The sequence below is a fragment of the Melitaea cinxia genome, chromosome 13 (genome assembly GCF_905220565.1).
Source record: "Melitaea cinxia chromosome 13, ilMelCinx1.1, whole genome shotgun sequence".
Lineage (NCBI taxonomy): Eukaryota > Metazoa > Arthropoda > Insecta > Lepidoptera > Nymphalidae > Melitaea > Melitaea cinxia.
Window position 1 is genome coordinate 937,347 of NC_059406.1, and position 27,804 is coordinate 965,150.

Genomic DNA, 27,804 nt, shown 5'->3' on the forward strand with positions numbered 1-27,804 from the left:
GTCTTAATACGTATTGACATTGACGTGACATTTCAATAGATGAGATTTTTGTTGTCAATGTTATGCGTTCGGAAATGTTATATTTAAAACAAAGCTTCGTGCAAGTGTCAAGTTCTGTATTGATGTGATTGTATTGTATTATTCCGTTTTAATTCGTGTTTTAATTAATATACCTATATGTAAATTTCTTTCTTAGTTGGATTATCTATTCTCAAAAATATTGTTAACTTAAATTTTAATATCATTATTATAATTTATTTCTAAGATTTAACTATACTCTGGTAGTGTATTTGTCTGTCACGTGTATATGGTGTTTTGCTTCTATTGTTTTTCTTTTTCTTGTTCTTCTAGTTTAATGATTTTTGTATATTCCTCTGCAGCTGGCGGGTGTATGGACGCCATTTCTTAGGGCTCATATAAATATACATATTATTGTATTATTACATAATTACATATTAATATATAATTATTTATACATTTATATTTTATAATAATTTCTATTATATTACCATTATTTTTGAGTTTATGACTAGTGACAATGACGAAACATTTCATTCTTTTTCCTCCTCTGAATTGTGCAGCGATGACCTAAGCTTCCTTAGTATTCCTTCTCTTAGCGAAACTCTTGACTTTCAATTTCTTGATGTTCCAAAAAACTTAAATATCATCCATATTAATGCACAGAGTATTCCTGCTCACTATCCTGATATGTTGTCCTCTTTCCAAAATAATAATATTCATGCGATCTTGGTAAGTGAATCTTGGCTTAAGCCCTGCTTATCATCAGTTTCCTATTCCCTCCCAGGTTACAATTTAATCCGCAACGACCGTGTTGGGCGACCTGGAGGTGGCGTTGCCATCTACCTTCGCTCTCACATCTCCTTCAAAATCGTTAGCCAATCTACTTCCCACGATGGGTATGGCCCAGATCACCTATTCTTAGAAATCCACCTGTCTAGTACAAAGCTCCTTCTGGGTGTTTATTATTGCCCACCACCCGCTGTTGACTATTTTGCGTCCCTTGAAAATCTCTTAGAAGTACTTACACCACAGTATAGTCACACGGTAGTGATGGGTGATTTTAACACCTGCCTCCTTAAGCGAGACTACAGAGCTTCACGCCTACGCTCTCTTGTAAGCTCTGTAAGCATGCACATCCTTCCCTTGAACGCCACCCACACCCTACCCACATGCTCTCCATCTCTCCTTGATTTGATATTTGTCTCCTCTCCAGACTTTGTTGTTAAGCATGGACAGTGCCCGGCCGATGCATTCTCTTACCACGATCTTATTTTCCTTTCATATAAAATCAGACCACCAAAGGCAAAGTCGAGAATTCTTCTGCAGCGCAGTTTTGTGGGTATGGAGTTGAACCGCCTACGTGAGGATGCTGCTATGATTGACTGGTCAGCGTTGTTTAGCTCTTCTGGAGTGGATGAAAAGGTTGATATCTTTAACTCCTACCTAATACGCCTATACGATGTGCATGCTCCTGTTCGACCCGTGCGTATTAGACATCTGCCTGCTCCCTGGCTTACAACGGAAATTAAGTCATTACAACTTCTAAAGAACAAAGCAAAAGTCAGATATAAGGCCGACCCGAGCCCGTCGAACAAGGAGAAGTATAGAATATCTCGGAATCGCTGCAACAAGGCATGTAGGGATGCACAACGACGCCATATCCATACTTCTGTTTTAGAGGAAGCAGACTCTGCGAAAATTTGGAAATTCCTCAAATCACTAAGAGTTGGCAAAATCAAACAAAATATAGCTTCAAACTCATTTAACCTTAACCAACTTAATAAATATTTCACATCCTCTGTCAATATAGACTCTAAGACTAAATCGAACACTCTCAATCAACTTTCTGCTATTAGGACTCCTTTGCTGTCATCATCTTTTACTTTCTCTCAATTGTCTGTATGTGATGTCAGGAAAAGCATATTAGCCGTTAATTCAGATGCCGTAGGATCTGATTCTATTAGCCGTAATATGATCATCCCTATCTTAGATTCCCTCCTGCCTGTTATAACTCATATCTTAAACGAATCCTTGTGTACCAATACCTTTCCTACCTGCTGGAAAGACGCTCAAATTATTCCTTTACCCAAGAAACTTAATTCCATGGCCTTTTCTGATCTCCGTACAATATCAATCCTTCCTTTTTTGTCCAAAGTCTTAGAGCGTCTTGTCCATCAGCAGCTTTCACTGTTCCTGAACTCAAATAATCTCCTAAATCCTTATCAGTCCGGCTTCCGTAAAGGTCATAGTACGGCTACGGCTCTGGTCAAAATCACTGATGACATTCGATTAGCTATGGACGGACAGAATCTCACGGTATTGAGCCTGCTAGACTTTAGCAATGCGTTTAATACTGTCGATTTTGATATTCTACTGGCTATCTTGTGTTGTCTTGGCATATCTCCATCGGCAATTGGCTGGTTTCATAGTTACTTGTGTGGACGGCGGCAGCGTCTGCGTGTCGAAAATTCATTTTCAGACTTGTTAAACGTAATTGCCGGCGTTCCACAAGGTGGCGTGTTGTCTCCTCTCCTTTTTTCGATCTTCATAAACTCTCTCGGTCCTCACATATCTTCTCCCTATCACCTGTATGCAGACGATCTCCAAATTTACTCTCATGCAAAATTAGTGGACTTACCGACCTCCATAATTGAGTTGAATAATGACTTGGACAAAATTCATAGTTGGAGTAAATCATACGGTCTAAACGTCAATCCTTCCAAGTGTCAAGTCATTATTATCGGTAGTTCAAAACTAGTGTCTCGAATTGACTGGTCACTTATACCACCCGTCATTTTCAATAACACCGTGATTAATTACAGCGATAAAGTAAAAAACCTCGGTATAATTTTTGACAGTCACCTCTCGTGGACACATCAACTGAGTGAGTTAAGTCGCAAATTATTTGCAGCTATCGGATCCCTCCGTCGGCTTCAATATTTTCTTCCTATACCTACCAAAATTGCGTTAGCACAGTCACTCCTACTACCAATTCTTGACTATGCTGATATTTGTTACCTAGATCTTAAAGAGGAGCAGTTAAATAAGCTTGAGCGCCTCCAGAATCTCTGCATACGGTTCATATTTGGTCTTCGCAAATATGACCATGTCTCCGATTTTCGTAATCAACTCAAGTGGCTCCCTATCCGCTTTCGCAGGAATACTCACATCCTTTCTTTACTATATTGTGTACTTTTCCATCCAGATACACCGCTTTATCTAAAAAATCGCTTTGAGTTTCTCTGTGACACTCATGAGCGTTCCCTCAGGTCATCTTCAACCTTAACACTCAAAACTCCTTCCCATACTACTTCCTTTTATTCAAACTCCTTTTCTGTTAAAGCTGTACAACTTTGGAACTCTCTTCCTCTCTCTATAAGAAAAGCTCAATCTCTTGCTTGTTTTAAAAAATATCTTAAGGCGCATTTTTTGTCACTAAATACCTCATAAATATCATTATCAGCTCCATAAATATATATATATATATATATATATATATATATATATATATATATATAATGTAGTATTTTGTTTATGTAGTATATATGTATATATTTATTCGCATATATGTATGTGTATGTATACTTTGTGTATGTGTATGTGTATATGTATATTTACCTCTGTTAATATCATACTGCTTGTTAGCATTATGCCAATTCTTTATCAACTGTTTGTACACTTTCCCTACCGCTTCTCTTTTTCTTCGCTATGTCCTATGCCCAAAGGTTGTCTGGAAGAAATCGCTCTTAGCGATAAGACCGCCTTTGTACATCTTTCTTTTCATGTATCACTTTTGTTGTAATGTTTCTTTGTGGTGTGCAATAAAGAGTATTTATTATTATTATTATTATTTTTTTAAAACATAACAAATACAAATACTATTTGTGCCCCGTGGTTTCACCCGCGAAATTTTGAGAAAAAAAGTACTAAAATATGATATAGCTTATACACCATTTTTAACTTTCTCCTATCTTCATCCCTTTATCCAGTAATCCAGTAATATATTTCTGGCTTACATTTGCTACAAGTGACTATAGATAATATAATAATTATATATTAATTTTAACTAAAAATTGATTAAATTAAATTTATCAGCAAAGTACGCTCAATTGTGGTAAGTTTTTAGTATTATTACCAACTGTTTCTCTTTTAATTATTTTATTTTTTTGAAGTGAAACTTGTTTAGGTGTTTGAGGGTAAAATTTTTACGGATGAAACGGCAACGTTTTTGTCGATGGCGCTGCAACGGAAATCTAAAAATGGACTATGGAACACAAAAATGAATTTTTCAATTCGATCCAGCAGTTCCTAAGATTAGAGCATTTAAACAAATATTTCCGCTTCACAATATAAGTGTACGCCAAGTATCATAGTCCGAGAAATTTAAGTACTTGGACAAAATTTCGTAACATTTAACTAAAGTCGTAATATTTCTAAGTCAAGCACGACCAGTATGAATTTTAAAAATCGTTGACATACTAAGTATTCCCGAGCTTGGACATGGGCATGCCACAAATAACCAATGTCAGAAATTTCCAGTCTACAACAGAACACGTCTGCAATGCTTATGTCTGAAATATCTGAGTTACGTAACACTAAATGCCGGTTTTGTAAACGCTAGTTAAAAGTATTTATAAATTATTTTTTAACTTCGATAAAACATTTTATTAAATATTATATTCGACAGCTAACCTTATAAGTGGCGCATTTATGTTTCAAAATATATTTTTTTCGTCTGGCCGTTTAAGTTGTTGCTCCTACATCATAGGGTGATAAACAAAAGAAATTGAAGTTGTGCCCTTTTAAAAACCCTAAATAATTTTAACTATTGCCGCGCTTTGGCGATTTGGAAGTTGTAGAAATAGAATAATAAACTAATTTTAAAGTTATAAAATTTTAGTAGCACGCGGTCAGAAAACGGGGTAGGTTCGGAATCAGGCGCGTTAGGCACCTGATTTTTAGCCTTTATTTCCTTAGCTGGCCCACGCCGCGACAACGTACCTTAGAAAGTAAAATGGAAGGACACTGGCCTGACTAATTCCCGGCGATGATGGTCTTCAGTTCCGTCTTCGTCCGATGACCGGCGGAGATCTCCACCGGTGTAAATGCCGGTAATCAGTCAGCCCGTTATTAATCGAGGGCAGTGACTCGATTTGTAGCAAAGTATAATTAAAGATATAAATCTAAAAATAAATCCTGGAACGAAGTAAGTTCCGAGTCAGGAAAAGAACAATTCAGAAACCAGTGTCACAATTAGCAAAATAATAAATAATTACAATTTTCTCGTTAAGTTAAGAACACCAGCAATATGTAATTATAATAGATATCATGAGAACTTACCCCAGCGGGATTTAAGCCGAGTTAGGGTCGAGGTTAGGTCTCGAGGTTCGGCGGAAACGAAGTGCAAAGAAAAAGAAGCAAAGACACGCGAGCAAGGCGCTCCTTCCCGCGCTCGGGAATATTGACAAGCAAAAGTCTATGCGTTAAGCATAGTCTGTATTTTTATAAATTATTAAGTTTAAATTTAGATATTAAATTATTTTATAATTTAAGGAGTAGACAGGGATATTAAATTTAGAATTTCTAATTACAATTAAATTGATTTTATTAAAGAAAGATCAATAATTACTAAAAACATCAGCGGCATCTATCAAGTCTGTTAGAGAAAAAACGCCGATATGAAACACAAATAGTCACGAAGTGTTGAAAAATGCCGATAGATGGCGCTACAAGTAGAAGCATGATAAAAATAAAGTGAAAAAACTTAACCTTTACTACAAGATCTTATTTATTAGAGTAACGTTCCAGCACAACGTTACACTATAATACAACCATCTGTAATATATGTTTAAAAATGTTTCTTGGTTTATTTTTAACCGACTTCCAAAAAAGGAGGAGGTTCTCAATTCGACTGTATTTTTTTTAACCGACTTCCAAAAAAGGAGGAGGTTCTCAATTCGACTGTATTTTTTTTTTTTTTTTTTTTTTTTTTTTTTTTTTTTTTTTTTTTTTTTTATGTATGTTACATCAGAACTTTTGACCGGGTTGACCGATTTCAACAAATTTTGTTTTAATCGAAAGGTGGTGTGTGCCAATTGGTCCCATTTAAATTTATTTGAGATCTAACAACTACTTTTCGAGTTATATCTAATAATGCGTTTTTACTTGACGCTTTTTTCGTCGACCTACGTTGTATTATACCGCATAACTTTCTACTGGATGTACCGATTTTGATAATTCTTTTTTTGTTGGAAAGGGGATATCCCTAGTTTGGTACCGTGATAAGGAAACCAGGATCTGATGATGGGATCTCAGAGAAATCGAGGGAAACTCTCGAAAATCCGTAATAACTTTTTACTGGGTGTACCGATTATGATGATTTTTAATTTAATCGAAAGCTGATGTTTATCATATGGTCACGTATAAATTTTATCGAGATCTGATAACTACTTTTTGAGTAATCTTTGATAACACGTAGTTGCTTGACTATTTTTTCGTCGATCTACGTTGTATTACTTGTCGATGTAATTGAAGTCGGTTTTTTTTCGTTTGCGAGCAAACACAATTATTTTTTTTTTGTTTATGTATGTTACATCAGAACTTTTGACTCGGTGGAGCGATTTCGACAAATTTTATTTTAATCGAAAGGTGGTGTGTGCCAATTGGTCCCATTTAAATTTATTTGAGATCTAACAACTAGTTTTCGAGTTATATCTAATAATGCGTTTTTACTTGACGCTTTTTTCGTCGACCTACGTTGTATTATACCGCATAACTTTCTACTGGATGTACCGATTTTGATAATTCTTTTTTTGTTGGAAAGGAGATAACCCTAGTTTGCTACCATGATAAGGAAACCAGGATCTGATGATGGGATCCTAGAGAAATCGAGGGAAACTCTTGAAAATCCACAATAACTTTTTACTAGATGTACCGATTTTGATAATTCTTTTTTTGTTGGAAAGAAAATATCCCTAGTTTAGTACTATGATAAGGAATCCAGGATCTGATGATAGGATCTCAGAGAAATCGAGCGAAACTCTCGAAAATCTGCAATAACTTTTTACTGGGTGTATCGATTTTGATAATTTTTAATTTAATCGAAAGCCGGTGTTTATAATGTGGTAACATATAAATTTTATCGAGATCTGATAACTACTTTTTGAGTAGTCTTTGATAACGCGTAGTTACTTGACTATTTTTTCGTCGATCTACGTTGTATTAGTCGTCGATGTAATTGAAGTCGGTTTTTTTTTCGTTTGCGAGCAAACACAATTATTTAATAAATAGTTTTAGCCTTCTTCAAAACACGTCATAAATGTAGCCATATATATAAATGAATGTCTGTCTGTATGTTCGTTATAGAATCGTAAGCTATGCATATGATCATGTTATGATCTTCAGTAAAGTGTTATGCATGAGCCCACAAAGGTAGAAACCTACCTTTTTGCTCGTACCAACTTAGAAGAGTTGGTACGACCAAAAAATTAAAATTGAAACAGCGAAGCAACGCGCGCAGTATAACGCGCTAGAATTTATATAATTACTTGTTTAACTAGTCTACAGACAACCAAGAGCTGATTACTTAAAATAAACACCGTTGTAGCTAAAAAATTCTTGTGAAATGACTTGATATTCAAAATTAACAACAAGGTTATATTATTAAAAAAAATAAATGAAATTTCAAGAAAGTACTAATTAAAATAACTAAAAAATTAGTACAATGTATATATTTATGAAAAAGTAAAACATTGGAGCATCAACAACACAGTATCTCATTACTTTTTTGCGGCCAATTTCTTTCTAAGAGATTCCGGCATATCAGCAGGAGGAGGTCGAGGCATTCCCGTGTACACTTTGAACGCGTCGTAGATAAACCACTGCAGGCCTGTCAGGGTGCCTATCATGATGATACGCGCCACTAGTCCGCGCCAAATGCCGAACATACCCACTTCAGAGATAATTCCGCCGATAGATGCGCTAGGATCTTTGTTTAGCTTGGAAACAATGGTATCGGAAGGATGTGAAACAATCGCACAGAGAACGCCGGCTATGTACCCAGCCGTGAACGTAACCATTAGCTGCTCAACCTTCGTGCACTGTTCTCTCGGCTTCGGCACGACATTCGCGTACAAATATTCCAAAGTTTTTTCGAAAGAGGCAAACTTCATCATCGTGTATGGAACCTGGCGTCCCCATAGAGGCGTCAATCCCTTGTAGAAAACCCCAAAGCCCTCAGTGGACATCATGTGGGGCATCGCTTCTCTCATTTTTGACGTATAACCGGGTGTTGTCTGCATCCTCACCTTTGTAGCCTCGAATGGCGCTAAGAATATATCTGCCACGAGTTCCGCGGACGCCGCTGCAGCTAGATACAAATACGTCCTGTACAGATAAGCGCTTTCTTCGTCGACCATTGTTGCGAACTTGTATTTAAAGTACTCATAGCCTGCGAATTTCGCCGCTCCCTGTAGAGTGTAGCCGATAAGGGTGGGCGCCCAGCCTTTAACTAAGTTCGCGGCGCCGCCTTCCTGCACGGAAATGGAGAAACCTCTGAATATGGACTTGTACTTGGCGGGGTCGACCTGCAGCCTGCACTTGACGAGGTCCAGCGGCGTCAGCAGCGTGTGCGTGCTGCCGCAGGCACTGGCGCCGCCCGCCGCGCACAACATGAAGAACTTGTTGCTGAACATCTCGCACGAGAAGTTCTCTTTGGGTTTCTTCGACATAGTGACTTGTGTGATATTATTGACCAACCGTAACTATATCACAGGTTTGAATCGATATCATTTATTTTTAATGTTTACGTAAAGCTTTCAATCTTAACATTTTGACGTCTTACGACAGCAGTAAAAAAGAAATCATTTTAGACATATTATTCTGAAAATAGTTCCCACTAATAAAAATTAAAATTTCAGTGCCATATGGTAAAAATATGTAAAAGAACTAATATTTTATGAAATCATATATCAAACTAGCAAACGCTTTCAAAAAATATTTTACGTACTTTGCTGTCATTAAAAGTTCGTAATGATTTAACTACGTTGTTTAGTTAGTAGTACGGACGTTTTCGCTGTCGCGGAGTGGAGTGGAGTGGGGAGAAAAGCAATAAAAAGAGGCAAGTGTTGCCATTAAAGTAGAGCGGAGCTGAGCTGGGTTGAGCGTATCATAGCTCCGTTGAACCGTAGTCCTATATCAATCAAATTCGATCTCATGGAAAGATTAGTCATGTTTTTGGTAAAGAGTCCTGCTCTTGTAGAAGATGAAAATTCGGATTCAGATTAAATAGAACAACATACCACATATCATTTGGATACAAAAGAAAACACAGATTAGAATTTGAGACATTATAAAGTTCTATTCTAAGTATTGAGAATTTTTCAATTTATTTGAAACTTCATGACGAAAAATCTCCCTCCTCTCTGCTTTGTGCAGCAACACTCCGCTTCGTGCCTTCGGCTTGTTCTCGACACCGTGCGACTCCGCTCATGAAGCGTGTTCGTATATAAATTTTCTTTGAAAGTTCGCTCAGCTCCATTACACTGTTTCCCCTGATGCGGAGTGAAGATTTCAAGCACTTTGATTGTAACTGCTCCGCGCCGCCCAGCTCTGCGTCAGTGAGAACGCACCCTAACTCCACTTCTAAATACAATTATCAATATAAAATTTACACATCATTTTAAGTTTGACTTCACAACAATAAGGAATAGGTATGCATTAAAAGATTAAAAATTTTAAAATTTGTTTATTTTTTAATTTAAAAATTTGCCACTTCGAATTAAAACCTAAGTTAAAACATTGTTATATAACGAACAATATACTTTATATTAATTATATTCATTTATATGCACATATTTACAAAATAAAACATATCTATTGCATTCTTAAAAAAAAACCTTACACAGTTATTGAAGCATACATAACAAGAGTACCGTTAAAAATTATATTTCACGAAGTCATTATTTAAAATTGAAAAAGTGTAAAATAAATAATTTCCTTAAATATTATGCTATTAAACAAAAGTTATTTCTAAACACTGGCACATAAAAATGGCGTATATTAAAAAAAATGGAAAACGATATATCGATATTGATAATAAACGAATGATTTTTACGATTGCTTTAATCAAACCGACAATACAATCGATACTGGATTATAGCGATACTATACTTAAAAAACCCTTTTTAACCCCTACAGAGGGACGCTTAGTACGGTACGGAGACCTAAACTAGATCTAGGTATTATGCATTCAATCACCTCACATAATTAATACTGCCGACGAGATCGTCTCAGACTCGAGTAATCGACGATCCTAAACCTATCGATATGCGATCATTACATTATATATTTATTATTCATCTTGGTCTATCATCATTAATGAAAACTTTGTTATAAAATCTTATTTATAAATTAAAGTTTCACTAGTCTCGTAATAGATGGCGCTGTACTATATGTAACGGTAAATTTTCAAACACTCAGATAAGTTAATATTAGTTAACGTACGTAGTGTGTCTATATAAGTGTGTAATCGCATATTCAAAAGACCTAACTAAACATTACGCGAACCTTCATTATGCAGAGACGAATATTTTTGACGAAGCAAACGAATATCAATAAAATAAACGGCAGTGATTCAGGAATTGACTCGTTTTTTAATATGGCAGTGCTTTTAAGCCCGGTTCCCATATTCGAAAATGATTCGTTCTGCTTACGAACTCTGTTCTGCTTTCGAATTTCTGTGCGAAAAAACCGTTCGACTTCGACCAGTAGGTGTGCGAAATTTTGAACAAAACGAATCGTTTTTTAATATTGGAACCGGACTGTAACTCACCTATGCTTGGTTCCTATATTTAAAATAAATATCACTCTTTTTCACGAACGAAGTATCGAACATGTCGTGTTACAAATTTCACTTTTTGTGGGTAAAACTAATTGTTTTCTAAATATAGGAGCCCAGCTTTCATATCTTATGTACAATAACTAACACTCGCACGGCAGCACATCGTCACTGGTGTGCATAAGGTTCACGAGCATTGGGAAAGCCCACCTGCCCACTATCCGCCCACGATCCACCCACGCTCCGCCCACGGTCAGCCCGAGGGCACCACACGCACGGACACATAGAGTCGCAGAGGTGCGGGCGCGTCTTCAATATGCCGTTTTCCGCGGACGGAGCCGGGCGGCGTCACAAAGCGAGCTTCTAACTCGAGCTGGCGCTCCAGGGTTTCTTTCGACTTGAGGTGTTTCCTCAACCGCAGCGCCCACGTGCCGTCCCGCTTGGACAGTACGAAGTCTCTGTCAGGGTCGCCATACGCGATGCGGTAGTGCGGGTGTCCATCCCCTGCGGCCGGCACCAGCCTCAGTAGCGGCGCTCGTCCCCATGTTTGCTTGGGGGTCGCTTTCACTACTATTAGTTCTGCTTCCGGTTCCAGGAGGGAACGACGACCTGTGATGTTACATATTATTAGTTGTCTTGTATAACTTACCGTGGCCATAGCATGTCACGATTTATTATACATCCATAATATACTCAAGTATATTTTTTGATACATTTGATCTGAAATAAAAAATGATACTCACGTCTGCTACGCCTCTTACGATGCCTGACAACGGTGGTTCCATTTGCAAATATGATACCTTCATCTGGTGCTCGACGTCTGCGTCCATTTATCTGTATTCAAAAAATATTTTACTAATAACAAACAACGAATGAAGAGTTAGTAGACGATTAAAATTACATGACTTCTTTATTTTTAATAATGTTCCAAGCTCTAAAGAGGAAACAATTTTTAAATAGCAGTATTTTACGGAAGATAAAATCGACAACAACTACTTTACATCGATATTTTGGAAGAGTACGATCGAACTTAAAGTCAAAAAGCTGATTTTGGTCTGTGATATTGTACTCGTGCTGTTTGATACTGAACTAAACTCAAACACCTATAAATGGGTGCTGGACCTATGCTATATAATATACTGAATGTCCATGCTCATGCTGTCCATGCAACCTTTACTGTTAGAGCAATGGCTTTGATATTATGTCACTACTATTAACAGCGTTAACGCCGAGTTGCACGAAAAGAAATTAAAATTTAAGTAGTGATTAAACTAATTTAATCGCAAGAATTGTATGAAATTGTTGTGATTGAATTAGTTTAATCTCTACTTAAATTTTAATTTTGTTTCGTGCAACTCGGCGTAAGTTTATTAAATCTTTAATCGTGACTTTAATTTCATTATAATCTTTTGAAAAATGGTAAGCAAAGAGTATGTCATAGGTCGAGAAAATGCAAAGCGTGAGCAGAGGAGGCGGTACCTTGCAGCTGAAGCAGCCCTCGGTGGAGATGAGGTCGCCGTGGCCGCCGACCTTGTACTGGTCGCGCACGGGGAACACGGGCGCGTCGCCGATGTCGCCGGGCGCCAGCGCGCCGTCCAGCGCCGACAGGCAGTGGCCCGCGCCCACCAGCGCGTAGCCCGCCGGGCAGCCGCACGCGAACGAGCCGCCCAGCGCCGTGCAGCCGAACAGGCAGCTGGCGCCCGCGCAGCCGCCCGCCAGCTGCGGCGAGAGTCGGGCTCAGTTCGTGGCGCCTCTTACTTCGTGTAGGGACATGGGTATATACACGTACGGCCAAAGAATCGTCTTTCGATAGTTAAGTGGTAAATAAGCGCACGGTCCATTTGATGTTAAGCATATAACATTGTCTATGGGCGCTTGCAATACTAGATGCTTTACAAGCGCGTTGTGTTATTCCGACCCTTCTCGGAAGCTGGCTACCATAATCATTAAAAGAACACAAAACTACTTGAGACCAGCGTTGTTTAGTTGTAAGTTTCCGTAAATTTAAGGTTTTTTCTCAAACGAGCTACTGCTGATATTTCTTGCCGTGTCCTACTGTATACTGTACTGTAGTACAAACAGACATACCCTCAAAAACATAACCTTCATCAAACGATCGGCTAAAAATAGTGTAAAGTGTATTTTCTAATGTGTGCAAACAATTGTAACAGATAATGTAGTATGTGACAAGAACGTAAGCGAGCTGAACCTGCAGACAGACGGCGTGCGCCGCGTCCCAGCCGTAGCCGGCGGGGCAGCCGCAGCGGTAGTCGGCGGCGAGCGGGAAGCACGGCGCGGCGCCGCACGGCGCGTCCGCGCACGCGTCCTGCGGCAGGCACGCGCCGCTCGCCGAGCGCGTCGTGCCTGCGCGACACACACATATCATCATTCATCATCATCATCATCATTTCAACCTATTGCAGTCCACTGCTGGACATCGTTCCACAAGTTCGGCCAAAAATGGCCAACGCTGGGCAGGCGGTTTGGTGACCGCAGGGCTGGCTTTGTCGCACTGAAGACACTGCTGCCCGTCTTCGACCTGTGTATTTTAAAGCCAGCACTTGGGTGGTTATCCCGCTATCGGTCGGCTTTATAAAATCCAAGTTGATAATGGAACTTTGTTAACCCTTAGTCGCCTCTTACGACACCCACGGAAAGAGAGGGTTGGCTATATTTTTTAATGCTGTAGCTACACAGCTAGCACAAATATCGAAAAACTATAAAACAAAGTTAAAAAATTATTTTTAGACCATAGAGAGAGAGAGAATGAAATGGCTACGCTTATTGTTTTTATTATAAATGTACGGGTTAACGCACATTGAACCTTGCAAACTAATAACCTCCTTAATTTAGCTTATTTCTTACAAAAATGATATTTGACTGATGCAGATTTCTAGTGAAATTGTTATTTGTTTGCTACAAATGACGTCTGTACTTCTGCCTATATATACTCAAAATAATCTTAATAAACTTAGTGTTAGATCGACATTCATTGGGTTTGGTTTCCCTCATAACCTTCCCTCTCATGTGATCTCTCACTCAACCATAGACTGTACCCATGCAATAAATATTATTCTTTTACCACTTTATGTTCATTGTTTTCCAATTATATGCACATGTATAACGAATTATTTATATAGTTTAATGGCATATTAATTTATAATGTCATTTGTACTTTAGTATTATTACTTTAGAAACACAATGCACTGGTAAACTACTAATTGTTTTTGCTGCACTGAGAGCTATGCTCTGGCAAGGTCTGGATAAACAGTCTAACTAGCGTGTGAGCACGATTTTAATTTACAATGAAAGGACCTTATATAAGATAAAACTCTATATCGGTCCAGAAACTCACAGACCACAATATGTTCAAACCGATTGAAAAAAGTTAAAAGCATTGTGTAAATACATAACGTACATAAGTCCAAGTACTTTAGTCAGTCTTTTACTGTTCAGGCTATTAAATTATGGAATAGTCTGCCCTTAGCCATAAGGGAGGCCAAATCACTGTTGACTTTTAAAAAAAACGTTAAGGATTATTATCTTAAGATGGAGACGATTTAGTGTATATATAGTGCAATTTCTTTTCTTTTTTTTTCTTCTCATTTTGTTTATAATATATGTATATTTGTATTTATATCATTTCACTTAATTGTTATCTTCAATTTACGTTCATTGCTTACATACTTTATTAATCTATAATAGAATATATATTTATATATATTATATTTTTATTCTTCTTTTTATTTATTTATGTATTTTTTATGATAGTGCTAATGATAATAATAAATTCTTTATTTTATTATAAGTATTTGAATGTAGACATTTGTATGTAAGTTTATTATACATCTACACCACCTACCCAATTTAGACAATAAGTTTCCTTTCTATGTATGGGTTGTCTGGAAGAAATGGCTAATTAGCCATAAGTCCGCCCATTGTACTTCACTGTCTGTAACTATCTTTATGCTTTGTTTGTAATGTATTCGTGGTGTACAATAAAGTATAAAATAAAAATAAATAAATATCAACGCAATATGGGAAATTGAAACTGGTAACTATTTTCTCTTGTTATCTATTTATTAGAACGTGCAAAATTTCTACAATTTGTAACTCTTGTCCTAATTCTATTTGCCCCATATTTATAATGCGTAGTCAGCGAGCGCGTCTGACTTAAAAATCGAATGAACCCACCTGGCGGGCACTGGCAGCGGTAGCCGCCGGCGTAGTTGCGGCAGGGCGCGGCGCAGCGGCCGTCCTCGCACTCGTCGCGGTCCACGCAGCGCGCGCCCTCCGCGTCCAGCCGGAAGCCGCGCGGGCACACGCAGCGGAACGAGCCCAGCAGGTTCACGCAGCGGCCCGGCGCCGGGCACAGGCCCTCCTCGCGGCACTCGTTGATATCTGCGGCAGACGTGTACCACTGACTCGGCTAGCAGACGTGCGGCGAGCGATTACCGTAGCCTATAGACGTCTGCGACACAGAACTGTTGCTGACCCCAATCTCCTCGGGAGCTCTGGTCACCTTACTCACCACAGAAATACAACACTGGTTGAGAACAGTATTATTTAGCTATGGTTTCTTTAAGATCGTGCTACTTCCCCAGTTGGGCTTCTTGGGATTTTGAGCTAGATGTTCCTGGCTGTGCACTTAGGTGACTAACAATGACGACCAAAAGATTAGTCAAAATTAGTGTGTAGTATTTTACCCAATAAACAACACAAGAATCAATCTTAACGTTGAACTAACCATAGAGCCAATGTATTATGCTTAAGTCAAGTTTAAATAAATGATCAAGTATCAGTGTAAGAAAATATTATTAAAATATACCACACTAAAATCATCGTTAAAATTGAACTTTTCAGATTATACTAAATTGCAAAACATATTTCAAATTTTTGACGGGGGGTTTTTAAGTTTTCTTAACGAAAGAAACCTTTACAATGTACAGAGAATATATGTAAAGAAAACACTACAATCATTTTATATTACGTTACTGTTTTTTCAAGTTAGAACCTTTTTGTTAATTTTATTGTCAAGACAGAATAATGGACCTTTGTCGCGATGACAGAAATATTTTTAACCGACTTCCAAAAAAGGGGAGGTTCTCAATTCGACTGTATTTTTTTTATGTATGTTACATCAGAACTTTTGACCGGATAGACCGATTTCGACAAGTTTTGTTTTAATCGAAAGGTGGTGTGTGTCAATTGGTCCCATTTAAATTTATTTGAGATCTAACAACTACTTTTCGAGTTATATCTAATAATGTGTTTTTACTTGACGCTTTTTTCGTCGACCTACGTTGTATTATACCGCATAACTTTCTACTGGATGTACCAATTTTGATAGTTCTTTTTTGTTAGAAAGGAGCTACCCCTAGTTGGTGTCATGATAAGGAAACCAGGATCTGATGATGGAATCCCAAAGAAATCGAGGGAAACTCTCGAAAATCCGCAATAACTTTTTACTGGGTGTACCGATTTTGATAATTTTTAATTTAATCGAAAGCTGATGTTTATCATGTGGTCACATATAAATTTTATCGAGACTGATAACTACTTTTTGAGTAATCTTTGATAACGCGTAGTTACTTGACAATTTTTTCGTCGTTCGAGAAAAGGCTTAAGGAGTGATGCTCAGAATAAAAATGTCGAAGTTCCGGATGTACTAGGTGACGAAAATACAGAAGAAATCAAAATTGGTAACGCTTCAGCCTGTAATATCCCACTATTGGGCATAGGCCTCTTGATCAGAGCTTAATCCACCACGCTGCTCCAATGCGGGTTGGCGGATATATTCCCTACTATGAGTAACGATCGCTATCAGGTGTACATGATAACAACCGGGACCGACGGCTTAACGTGCTCTCCGAGGCACAAAATTTGAACATCAAGTCTAGAACTGATGAAGAACTTGGTAATTTACTACCTGTCACAATATAATTTTAAAATTAAATATAATCCAGGAAAATCAAATCAAGAAGCAGATAGTTTAACCAGAAATTCATTTCTAGATTCTTATGAGAATGTTGACGACTTTTTGAAAGTAGTATATTTAATAAACCTAGAAGACATAAAACATGATCAAAAAACAAATATGCACTTACAAAATGATGAAGATTTTTTTTTTATTGGAGAATGAAATTTACTATAAAAAGAAAAAAAAGGAAAAAAATAATAATATCAGAAGAACTTAGTAAAACTCTAATTAAAGATGTCCACAATAATTACTGCCACATTAGAAGAACACAGATGATAAATAAAATAAAATCATTCTACACAGCAAAGAACATCATTAAAGATTATTGTGATGACTGTGAAATTTGTATAAAAAACAAATCAAGGAAAATCCAAAATATAGCTTATTGTTACATTTAGGTCCAGCAAGACGTCATTTGAAATTGTATCAATTGATACTATTGGAGGTTCCGGAGGAACACGGACAACCGAAAAATACCTTCATTTACTGGTTGATCATTTTACTAAATATGCCCATATTTTCACGTCCAGGTGATTTTATTAAACTCGTAAAAAGTGTGACACAAAGTTACAGTATTGATATGATAGTAACTGACCAATACCCTGGTATAAATTCAAAAGAGTTTAAGGAATTTCTGAAGAAAAATAACATAAAAATGATTTTTACTGCTGTGGATACACCATTTTCAAACGGAATTCATGAAAGGCTAAACCAAACTAACTAAAGTCAATAAAATAAGATGTAAAATAAATTTAAGTGATAAAAAAACAGCATGGACAAAAATTGCATACAAATGTGTAGAAAAATATAATGAAACGGAACATACAGTAACAAAGTTTGCTCTAAAATATCTTTTGGAAGGAGAAAATGTAAATATTCTGCCAACTGAACTGAAATCAAGATATACAAAAGATGATCTAAAGAGACATAAAAAATTAGCCTTAAAAAACACAGTTAAATCTCATAATTATAATAAGAAAATTTTCGACCTACATAGAAAAGAATGTGAAATTCTGAAGAAGATTTCCAAATCAATCTATGAAGTGAATACTGGACACAGAAAATCGGAATGAAATTTCTACCACATTACCAAACTGACTCCAGTTTTGGTTGGTAAATGAACAATTGCATGAATTACCACTTGCAATCGTTTCTTTCTGGGGGGGGGGGGGAGATGTAAAGGAAACACTACACTCATTTTATATTACGTTATTGTTTTTTCAAGTGTGAAGACAGAATAATGGACCATTGTCGTGATGACAGAAATATTTTTACATTTCATTCATTCATTGGCCTTAGGCCGTCTATTGCAGACGATTTAGACAGTGTCATACAGACACTGGGTCGTCTAGGACACTCTTCAGGAAAACGCAGAGTTGCCTAAGCTCTGCGCCACCCTCTCGACCACACTGGCTCGGCCCACAGGAACGACGAGTCGATACGTGTGGAGCCAGTTCGGCTGCAGGAGTCTTTCGCATTTTAGAGCTGTTGTCTTTCTTGTTTTAGGTAAGTGAATATTATAATTATATTGTAGTTTAAATGCTAAAAATTTTAAAAATCAGAGCATGGTTATCATTTATATATAAATTATTCAATGAGCCCAACTACCGTTGTTTATGTTCCTACCTTAACCGTGTTAAGGTAGGAAGTAGGGCATCCCGCAGTGCGTTGTATATCCTTACTTGTTAACGTTTTCCACAGTTTGCAGCATAAGTTAGAACAACACGTTGAGTAAACGAGGCTATAACAATAGTAATCTTCTAATATAAAATTCTCGTGTCGCAGTGTTTGTAGTTAAACTACTCCGAAACGGCTTGACCGATTCTCGTGAAATTTGATGTACATATTGGGTAGGTCTGAGAATCGAACAACGTCTATTTTTCATACCTCTAAGCAAAATTAAATAAGCAAAATTATTTTGAGATTTCTACTAAAAGGAACAGAAAAAGTATAATTACTATTATCTATATTTAGCTTAAGCTAAAAAAAATCACATATCGACTCACCCACACAAGCATCACCGCGTTTCTCATAACCATCTTGACAGGAACATTCAAACGATCCTTCGGTGTTGGTGCAAGTTTGCTGGCAAGTGTGCGTGCCTCGTTCGCATTCGTCTATATCTCTACAGTTAGCTCCATCCTCGTCCACTTCGTAACCATGTCGGCAAAGACATTCATAGGAACCTTCTGTGTTCTTGCACAGGTGATCGCAAGGACGCGAGAGGCACTCGTCTATGTCCGCGCAAATGTCGCCAGCCGCTTTGTAGCCACGACCGCAGACGCATCGGAAACTGTGAACAGGATACACAATACTAAATAAAATCTGACAAGTGTTGTTGCTTAACTAATTACTAAAATTATATTTAGGTCCTACATCTTCTGAAATTTTTGTAAGAGTACCAACCTGCCAATAGTGTTGACACATCGTCCCGGGGCACAGAGCCCAGGCATGGCCGCACATTCGTCAACATCGCCAAATACATCCGGTATCAAGGTGATGCCACCTACGCCCGGCAACTTCGGTATCAAGTTGATACTTGAGCATAGCTCCAATCGCTCTTGAGTTCCGTGATCTGGGCACAGCTCGCACTCTGGACCCCACGCCATGCCGAGAGTACAACAACATTGAGCTCTGAAAGATATTATTTAAAGATTTATGACTATCATGTCTTTTTACAAGTGCTTCATTATAAAAAAAAAAACATTTAAGTCTCAGAAAGATTGAAGTTCCACAAGAATAGAATTATAAATTAAATAAGATCGTTGTCACGAATTTTATTTTTAACTAGCTGTGCTCGCAACTTCAAAAGCACTGAAACAAACACTAAATTTTAAGTTAAGCTTGCCAAAATATACTAGTAAAAACCACATCTAAATCGGATAAGCCGTTTCTGAGATGAGCGTGCACAAACGCACAGACAAACAAAAATTCTGACAATCATTGTTTTGGGTGCTATTTGTGTTGATAAAGGTCCCAATAATATTTTTTTTCATATATCTTAAATGTACAGACAGCGATCCGTTACGTTTTTATTGTATGTATTGACTTTATACATAAAATAATATTTAATCACACTCACTTGGTAACTTGTGTCGGTGGTGTGGGCGTCGAGGCGACGGCGCGCGGCCAGGGCTCGGGGACGCAGCGGCCGGACACCACGGATCTGTGGCACATGCCGGTTCGACGGTCTGGAAAATAGTTAATAATTCGTGTAAGCCAATTTATAATTTAGTTTTTATAAATGCTTTCACACAAAATGTGCACGCATATCAGAAGATTTTCCAACAGGGGTGGGGGGGGGTTACGGTACATTTGTATTGGCCATACAGGTGTTTGCCATAATCTGGGTGTTTGTGCAGTTCTTGTGGGTTTCCCCACTGTGCCTCGGAGAGCACGTTAAGCCGTCGGTCCCGGTTGTTATCATGTACACCTGATAGCGATCGTTACTCATAGTAGGGAATATATCCAACCCGAATTGGAGCAGCGTGGTGGATTAAGCTCTGATCCTTCTCCTACATGAGAAAAGAGGCCTATGCCTAGTAGTGGGATATTACAGGCTGAAGCGTCAATCTCTTTTTTTAGCAGATCGAGTTTCACTCTTTTCTTGACAGGACAGTAAAGTACGGTCTAGCAGCGAGACGCGCACAGTCGGCTAGCGGGTCGGACTCACCGACGCAGGCCTGGCCGTCCTCGCTGGGCTCGTAGCCGGCGTCGCAGTCGCACGTGTAGCCGCCGTCCGTGTTGATGCACACGCCGGGCGCGCAGCGGTCCGCGAGCTCGGCGCACTCGTCCACGTCCTCGCACGCGTCCGGCGCGTCGTGCGGCGCGGACGTGCGCTTGTAGCCTGCGGGGTTGGGGATAAGCTGGTGAGTTCGTTACGAGAGCTTTACGAAAAATGTGATCAGGCGAAGCGAACGGAAGTTGAGAGGACGATACAAGTTAGTGAAGATAGGAAAAAGAGAGTTACGTTCCGTATATTTCTTAAGAGCTAAAGAAATTTTAATTCAGTCGTGTGGTTTAAAGTACACTCGTTTATTTGCGTTTCAGAATTCAATCGCTCTAGAAATTGCCCTCAATGCACTAAAAACACAATGGAAATTTACATTAAATTTGAATCTAATCAAGGTCCCGCATCAATCGTACACACGGAGGTGCCGCTAGTGGTTAGCTTTGGGGCACTTGCAGACGTAGGAGCCGAAGGGGCACGTGCAGCGGAACGAGCCCGCCGTGTCGTGGCAGTGGGTTACCTTCGGGGCACTTGCAGACGTAGGAGCCGATGACGTTCTCGCAGGCGTGCGCGCAGAGCGGCGGCAGCGCGGCGCACTCGTCCACGTCGCGGCAGTGCACGCCGTCGGGCGCCAGGCGGTAGCCGAAGGGGCACGTGCAGCGGAACGAGCCCGCCGTGTCGTGGCAGTGGGTTACCTTCGGGGCACTTGCAGACGTAGGAGCCGATGACGTTCTCGCAGGCGTGCGCGCAGAGCGGCGGCAGCGCGGCGCACTCGTCCACGTCGCGGCAGTGCACGCCGTCGGGCGCCAGGCGGTAGCCGAAGGGGCACGTGCAGCGGAACGAGCCCGCCGTGTCGTGGCAGTGGGTTACCTTCGGGGCACTTGCAGACGTAGGAGCCGATGACGTTCTCGCAGGCGTGCGCGCAGAGCGGCGGCAGCGCGGCGCACTCGTCCACGTCGCGGCAGTGCACGCCGTCGGGCGCCAGGCGGTAGCCGAAGGGGCACGTGCAGCGGAACGAGCCCGCCGTGTTGTGGCAGCGGAACGAGCACGCGGCGCGCCCCTCCGCGCACTCGTCGATGTCCACGCACGTCTGGGGGGGGCACCAGTGACGTGTTTAGAGGACGTCGCTTTGAATTCATTCTTTAACTTGGTATACTATGAGATAACATAACAACTTGGAAACGCAAAACTTCAGAGACTTGTTTGGAGGATATTCTATAGCTATGTTTCCCTGAAGAAACTGTGACTTTCACATATTCCTTAACAATAAAGGCCGATGCAACAAAAATCTTTAACTCTTAAATAACGTATTCCGAAAAACATTCTGCAAATATTAAATGTGATTTCATATTTACCTGTTCAGTACCCTGTGTGAATCCGTAATTACATCTGCATTCGTAACCTCCAGGAGTGTTCGTGCAGGTTCCGTTCCCACATATCCTAGGGTCAGTGGCGCACTCATCTGCATCCACACACACCAATCCCGTACTGTCGAGGATGTATCCTGGAGGACACTCACACCGGAAGGAGCCATCTGTGTTTATACAATGTCCTCCTTTGCAAACATCCGGACGAACTTTACACTCGTCGAGATCGTGCGTCAGATTCGGTCGACCCATTCCACCTTGACAGATGCGGAGGAATTCTGGGGAGTTTGGTATGGGACACCGTTCACAGTACCTGCCCCATGCAGCTCCTGAAAATTGATTTCGACATTTTTATTTAAACGACAAAGTCACTTTAATGTGTTAATTTCAGACACCAAATAAAAGTACTATAAGATTGCACTTAAAAAAGATATCTAGAAATATGAAATATTTACAAGATTAATGGCAAAGTTACGATTATCTCTGAGAGATCCCTTCCAATGAACTGATGGTGAGAAAGAATTACGTATACAAGAAAACGATATTCAAAGTAAATGCCTATCTTACCTGATTAACTACTAAAAAATAATATGTCAAGTGCTTAATATGGCCTTACCTTCAGAACAGCAACAGTCAGGCCTGCTCAGCTGCAGTGGGCGCGCCTTGTGGCACCGTCCGCCCTCCCACTCGTCGTAACAAAGCTCTCTGCGCTCGTCGACGCAAATCGCTGCATCCTTGTCAAAACGCCAGCCGGGGGGACAGTCGCAGCGGTAACTGACAAATTTATAGATATTGTACATTACAAGTAAAGACTAAAATTATTTTCTATCAATTTTAATGATGAAATATTAAACTTTTCATCACCAAGTGGCTTTACTTGATATTCAATATACTGTTTTTAACTGGGGTCAAAAAGGCCTCTCAAATAGACTGTATAATAAACGTATGTAATTTGGTAGCTTTTTACTGGGAGACCTAACAAGTACTTACTTGTTGATGAAAATTGAAGATAGTTCTTTTTTTGTAAATAAAAAACACAATCGAGATCATAAAAAGTAAAAATGAGCAAATGTGTGCCGATGCTGATGTTTTAACTGTGAATAAAAGAGGTGGGCTAGGATGAGCGCCGCGCTGCGGACTCACCCCCCGTTGAAGTTGTGGCAGTCGCCGCCGGCGCACACGAACTGCAGCTCCTTGCACTCGTCGCGGTCCACGCAGCGCCGCCCCGCCAGCCGCCAGCCCGCGCCGCACGAGCACTCGTAGCTGCAACACGCCTTGCGTGACGCTATCTGACTATACTTCGCTCAGAGATTGGGGAACTTTTATATTGCGTGGCAGCAAAGAAAATCTGATTACGACCTCATATATGAGAAGATAAAAGTTAAATAAAGGATTGCATTCACAAGTCATCTCACGAATTCGGAACAAGTCTACATAATCCAAATAAAGTCAATTTTTTTTCGGATAATATTTTCGTAAAATGAGACTCTTCTGGTAAGATAAAAAGTTCATAAATAAGGCTTAAGTACTCCATGACAAAAATATTCCCTCCCCGTGACCTCGTCCCTCTCACTTGAAGCCCCCTAATTCCCAACCCACATAACGTCGCATCATCCTCTTACACCCCGCCCCCCACTCCCCACTTTAAATAAGAACTTATCTGACGTTAGTATTGACACAAGAAGGCCCTATCCACAGCGCGCGAGCGGCGCCCCACCCGGAACAGCGCCTCACCCGCCGTTGGTGTTGGTGCAGGCGGGCGCGCCGTCCCGGCCGCAGGGCGCGGGCAGCTCGGAGCACTCGTCCACGTCGCGGCAGTTGCGGCCGTCGCCCGTCAGCGCGTAGCCGGGCGCGCACTCGCAGCGGAACGAGCCCGCCGTGTTGCGGCAGCGCCCGTTGCGGCACACCATGCCGCCCTCGCGGCACTCGTTGATGTCTGCGCACAGCGGCCCTTACTGCATTGCTTTGTGGTGTTCTTAAGCAGTCATCGTGAGGTGTTTGCTTACAATTGGGATATTTACAGGCTTTTGTTATACGTCTTATATATTACGAATAAAATGACATATTATTTCTTAGTCTGACTATAGTTACTTTTGTCTATATATAAGTAGCTACAGAAAATAACATCGACATTCGTCTAAAACTAATGTACCTATTCTTGGCTACTAAGTCGCTTTTTAGCTACTTATCGATCGATGACAGTCACTTTGTATAATATCTCTTTTATACTAAGAGATAGAAAGAAAACTTCAACAATGAGACCATTAGTTTGACGAGCTAGCTCGATAAAGGAATCTTTTGGCCTGTAGTATAAAAGGTGGAAGTGTGTGCGTGTGCGTGTGCGCGTGCCGTACCGATGCAGTCGTTGTTGGCGCCGGGCTTGAAGCCCTCGTCGCAGTGGCAGGTGTAGGAGCCGGGCAGGTTCTCGCACGTGCCGTTGCGGCACAGCGGCCGCGGCCGCGCGCACTCGTCCACGTCGCGGCACGCGTTCTCGCGCAGCGTGTAGCCCGGCGCGCACTCGCAGCTGCGGTACAGCGCACAAATGAGTCAACTCTCACCCAACGGTCCCCTTTAGGATTTTATCCCGTCTATAAGGTTAGGAAACACACAATACTCATGCAAGACCACGACATCGTCTAAATTCATTTCGTGTTTAACTATATCAATTTCTCTTGTTACTATGATGTGACCATCAAAATTCGGCAAAACATCAACTATTACACCTCGTACGCTAAACTGAAATTGATTTGTGCAGATATGCTATAGAAATACAAAAAGTAATGGTTAGCTTTTTCTACTTTTTTTCAAAATATATATTTCTGTTGGCTCTAGTGGCCCTTACAGCATCTCCAGGGAGACAACTGAATACCGAAACCATGGAAGCCATTTAAAAGTGTCCAACGTATGGCAAATAGTTCGTCTCCCGGCTCGGAGTACGAGCGACGAGCGCGGAACAACTCACCGGTAGGAGCCCACGGTGTTGCGGCACTCGCCGTGCTCGCACAGGCGCGCGTCGGCGCACTCGTCCACGTCGTCGCACTCGTCGAGCGCGGCGGTGAGGCGGTAGCCGGGCGGGCAGCGGCACTCGAAGGCGCCGGCCAGGTTCACGCACTGCGCCAGGCCGCGGCACGGCGCGCGCCCCGCCGCGCACTCGTCCACGTCGCGGCACAGGTGCGACGTGTTGTCGTGCTCGTAGCTGGGGGCCGAGGCACTCGCTTGAGTTTGAAGTAAAACTTCTTCACGCACGCTTGACTTGGGGATTCAGCTGGTGAATGTGTGACGAGTCTACCACCTTGGAACTTAAAAAGCCGACCGATGGCGGGACAACCATCCGACTGCTGGCTTTGAAATACACAGGCCGAAAACGGGCAGCAGCGTCTACGGTGCGACAAAGCCAGCCCTGCGGTCACCAACCCGCCTGCCCAGCGTGGTGACTATGGGCAAAACACATGAGTTCACGTTATTTTTGGCGTAAACTTGTGGAGGCCTATATCCAGCCGTGGACTGTATAGGCTGGAATGTAATGATGTGTGACGAGGGCGTTACGGAAAGTGTGATCTGCGAGGCGAACAGAGCAAGAGAGAGAGACGTGCGACGTATATGTTCTTTCTGTCTTCCTCTCATAGCCAGTTACGTCTCGTATATCTTTGACACAGTGCAGGTCGATTGTGCAGAAGTTTTACTTTAGTCGTGTGATTTAAAGAACATTGGATATTTAAATGTTGACCTTCATACTCAATGGAAACATTAGCAAAATAAAATCATTTATATTAACGATACTATTATACTTTTTCTAAATTTAATAGCATTTTTGTTTGAAAATATCTTAAAAGCCGTTTCACAATTTTACGCTCTGCAAGTTTAGGTAAATTTGGTCGCATCGCGCGAGTCGTACGAGCCGCGTGATCTTTGTGCTAGTAAGTATAGTGTGACAACCAAAAGACCATCTTGATCATTTTCTAATGTATAATAAAAATTAATAACTATGGTATAAAATGTTTTTTACATAATTACTTTGTTAAAAATTTCAAGTATGTTATATAACAATAGTCAATAAATTTAAAATAAAAATAAAAAATCAATTTTATGAAACAATTTTTTTTTTAAATTGATTTAATTTTTTCAGTTTACGAATGAATCTAATATTTACGATATGAATAAAATAGCATTTTATGACATCGACACCGACAAACATATTAATTAACAAATAACAAGACAAACAGATTGAAATGCCTATTTGTATTGATAATGTGAGAAAAGAAAATTAAATTATACATTTGTTTACAGAAATTATCATTATATTATTTTACAGTCATTTTCGTAATATGTTTATTTTATTTATATTTTATTATGAAAGTATCAAATGCGTTTTATCCGCTATAACAACAGGCGCTTGGCGCGTGTGAGCGAAAGAGACGGCTGCGCAGAATTTGGCGTGGACCTTACCTCTTAGAGCGCTAGCGCTCGACTGATTTACTGGGCTTGATGCGTGGTAATATATACTATCTTTTTATTATTTAATATAAAATGTATTAAAAATGATTACATCTTTTAATTGTTTTTTTTTTTTTGTATTCCTTAATGATGTAAGTTTACTTTGATGAAGATATTTCGTTAAAATTTCTTAGTTTTCTAAGAAAAATATCGCTTTTAAAATTATACTTATTTGGAAAATATTCGTAACTTTAATTTTTTTTAATCGATGAATAGAGATACAAATGGAATAAAAATCTGCGATAGTGCTCAACAAAATTATATTCCACATATTACGATATTTTTTAAAAATGGTTTCTACATAGAGGTTATTGAAAAGTAGGACTTCAAAGTATACATTGCGACCGTTTACCCAGGGAGGAGGCTGATGAAAAGGTTAATAATTTTATACACATAATATAAATCAAAATTCTGATCTGACTATCGACTACAACAAAGGTTGCTCTATTATATTTCAAGAATATAAATTACATTATTGCATCCAACACTGAGATTAACGACGTCAAAATATTACAATTTCGCGGATTTTTACCGATTTTTGTAAAATGGCTCTTTAACATATAAAAAAATGATCTTATGCGAAATCGTATATAGAGCTATGATGTTGATATAATTTTTGTAAAAATAGACTTTGTTTGAAAAACGATTCAAAATATAAGAAGAGACATAAAGGTCCAAATTTTTCAAATAATTACCCATGATCACAGCCGCATTGGAAGCCAGTCGGTGTATCGTGACAGGTTCCAGGTTTACAGAGTTGCGGCATGATGTCACACTCGTTGATTGGTTTCGTTTCGTTTGTCATAGGGTTGATGTACTCTCCTGGTTTTTCGCCACATAAGGCCATGTGTTCCTGGGAACCCTTGTCAGGGCACGCCTCGCAAGGTGCTCCCCAGGCTTTACCGACTGAACAACAGCAGAGGTATTTAGTTTGCGGCACTCCGACAGCAGCAGAGCAACTGCCCGTGTCGGGGTCCCAGTCCATGTAGCATTGTCGTTGACGTACATCCACACATTCCTCTGAAAATTACACAAATTGACAATTTGTATCAAATTAAAAAAGTCTTCGAAACAAATAAAAAAATATGGATAAAAATGACATCAGAAACTATAGCAGATAGTAATTCAACGTGATTTGTGCAAAGTAGCAGTATATTTTGACAAAGTAAAATTTAAAAAAAGCCTACGAGTTTTCTTTTCACATGGAATGTGATGTATAATACCTGCAGGACCCGGAGGTACTGATGCCAGTCAAGTTTAGTTAATTTTAAAATACTAACATAGTTACTAAGTTAAATAGTCAATAACAAAAATCAAACGTATGCTAGATATGAAACAAAAGGAACAGAGGCGCAGAAGGCGCAGAAGGCGGCTG

General features: G+C 39.8%; 2 protein-coding genes across 2 annotated transcripts in view; both read right to left on the bottom strand.

Annotated features, from left to right (window-relative positions):
- Positions 1-7,741: 7,741 nt before the first annotated feature.
- Positions 7,742-8,750, bottom strand: LOC123659127 (phosphate carrier protein, mitochondrial-like). Its single transcript, XM_045594386.1, has one exon. It carries the CDS (start codon positions 8,748-8,750, stop codon positions 7,800-7,802), a length of 951 nt encoding a protein of 316 aa, XP_045450342.1. The 3' UTR covers positions 7,742-7,799.
- Positions 8,751-9,751: 1,001 nt separating this feature from the next.
- Positions 9,752-27,804, bottom strand: part of LOC123659205 (fibrillin-2-like) — a 53,827-nt gene continuing 35,774 nt past the window's right edge. Inside the window, exons 36-52 of the mRNA XM_045594456.1 lie at positions 27,125-27,449; positions 24,898-25,131; positions 24,290-24,459; positions 23,670-23,871; positions 23,079-23,198; positions 22,552-22,709; positions 21,924-22,264; positions 21,439-21,658; positions 20,512-20,685; positions 19,921-20,029; positions 19,245-19,472; positions 18,845-19,131; positions 15,053-15,259; positions 13,068-13,222; positions 12,338-12,577; positions 11,602-11,692; positions 9,752-11,467 (exon numbers count right to left, since the gene is read on the bottom strand). Of these exons, the coding sequence (XP_045450412.1) occupies positions 11,112-11,467; positions 11,602-11,692; positions 12,338-12,577; positions 13,068-13,222; positions 15,053-15,259; positions 18,845-19,131; positions 19,245-19,472; positions 19,921-20,029; positions 20,512-20,685; positions 21,439-21,658; positions 21,924-22,264; positions 22,552-22,709; positions 23,079-23,198; positions 23,670-23,871; positions 24,290-24,459; positions 24,898-25,131; positions 27,125-27,449 (3,617 nt within the window). The 3' untranslated portion in view covers positions 9,752-11,111. The remainder of the gene's footprint in view (positions 11,468-11,601; positions 11,693-12,337; positions 12,578-13,067; positions 13,223-15,052; positions 15,260-18,844; positions 19,132-19,244; positions 19,473-19,920; positions 20,030-20,511; positions 20,686-21,438; positions 21,659-21,923; positions 22,265-22,551; positions 22,710-23,078; positions 23,199-23,669; positions 23,872-24,289; positions 24,460-24,897; positions 25,132-27,124; positions 27,450-27,804) is intronic.